General features: G+C 35.3%; 1 protein-coding gene across 1 annotated transcript; it reads right to left on the bottom strand.

Annotated features, from left to right (window-relative positions):
* Positions 1-1,121: 1,121 nt before the first annotated feature.
* On the bottom strand, positions 1,122-1,472 carry LOC107302128 (mitochondrial folate transporter/carrier; the record flags this gene model as incomplete). Its single annotated transcript, XM_015831248.1, is given in 1 exon segment — positions 1,122-1,472. A coding segment is annotated over 1 exon segment (132 nt), but the record flags the coding sequence as incomplete, so codon positions are not given.
* Positions 1,473-1,745: the final 273 nt, after the last annotated feature.

The raw sequence follows: 1,745 nt of genomic DNA, 5'->3' as shown, positions 1-1,745 counted from the left end.
AAAAAATCTGTTTCCATACTTTTATTATTATGGTGCTACTTTAAGTAACATAGACCCACAGATAGATTGCAAATATTTTGTCAAATATACGAGAAATTCTATAATCCTAGGCAAACTTAAAAACTCTTTGTGAGTAAACACAAATACAATGCCAATGTGGTTAGAACATGCAGCAATTGCTAATATTCCTTGCCCTGCCTTGGTTAGATTGGGGGAAGTATTTTGGTGTAGGAGGAGCAGCAATATGTTGGGTGAACAAATCATTTTGAGTGGGTAGTGGTTAAAAAAAAGTCTGCACTTTTGCAAGACAGGCAAAATATAAACCAAACAGCAATACAATTGGAGCAATGGCAAAAATGGTTAATGGCTATATTTTTACCTGCAAGCCATTGTTATGCTATTTATTCATTCCAATGTCATATAATTATTTAATTATAAATATTGATTTAACTACGTCAACACAGACTTTTAAGTTTTAGTCCTAATTTCAAAGCAATCAGAAAAACACTATAGCCTTGCTTATCAAGCAAATGTTACTGTATATTAATAGTCAGTGGTGGGATTCAAATATGTGAACAACCGGTTCTCTGTGTGGATGCCGCTTCTGGAAGTCCATTCTGGGCCTGGGCAACAAAAATTAGCTACCGGTTCTGCCGAACTGGTGCAAACTGGCTGAATCCCACCACTGCTAATAGTCCTCATTTAATGACAATTGGGAACGGCAATTTCTTTACTAAGTGATAGTTGTTAAGTGAGACATCACATGACCACAATGGACTTAGAATGCACAATGGACTTAGAATGCCAGTTTCCTCCATGGTTGTTAAACAAGATGTCATGTGACTGTGACTTGCAGTTTTACTTCCAGGTTCTCCATTGACTGCTTGTTGGAAGCCAGCTGTGAAGCATGCAAATGATGACCACATAACTGTGGGACACTGAGACAGTTGTAAATATGAAGACTGGCCATAAAGTTTCTTTTTCAATACTGTCATAACTTTGAACAGTTGCTAAAAAGGGCATTTGTTAAGCAAAGACTACTTGTATGGCTTTGGTCCTATTCATTATTTTTTAAAAATCATATTAAGCCTTGATAACTAAAGAATGAAAGGAAAATTCACTGAGGATGATAATGGGAACAATTTATTTTGTGATACAGAGATCAATATAAAATATATTTGAAACATACCAACTTGCGGGTGATCTTGGTCTATTTAAAAGGTATAACAAAAGAAAGTGACAAATATGAATCCAGAAAAAAAAATCTATGCCAGACAGGTGTTGGCATTCCTGCTTAACAGAAAGGGTGCAGAACGATATATGGAGTCAATCTTCAATCTTCATTTATTATTAAGTCCAAGTAACACATGAGATACTTTTTCATATACTACAAATGTGATACAACATGCAGGAGTGACTCGTATTACATTGGGCATAATTCCTTTATAAAATCCATGAACTCCTTCTTTCCTATGGAAAAGCAAAAGAGATTCCTGTAAAACTTCCAATATAAATTGCTTCAATAAACTCAAATGTTATTTTATACTGTTTTTACTGGATTATTGTCAATTTATTGCTGTTGTAGAAAACTGCCCTATGAATGTAATTAGCACTAGCTCTTATATGCCACTTCATAGTGCTTTTACAGCCCCCTCTAAGCAGTTTACAGAGTCAGCATATTGTCCCCCAAAATTGTATCCTCATTTTATCAACCTCGGAAGAATGGAAGGCTGAGTCAACCTTGA

The sequence above is a fragment of the Protobothrops mucrosquamatus genome, unplaced genomic scaffold (assembly GCF_001527695.2).
Source record: "Protobothrops mucrosquamatus isolate PMUCROS unplaced genomic scaffold, P.Mucros_1.0 scaffold28458, whole genome shotgun sequence".
Lineage (NCBI taxonomy): Eukaryota > Metazoa > Chordata > Lepidosauria > Squamata > Viperidae > Protobothrops > Protobothrops mucrosquamatus.
Note: the sequence above shows the minus strand (reverse complement) of the source record. Positions and strands in the feature narration are given on the sequence as shown.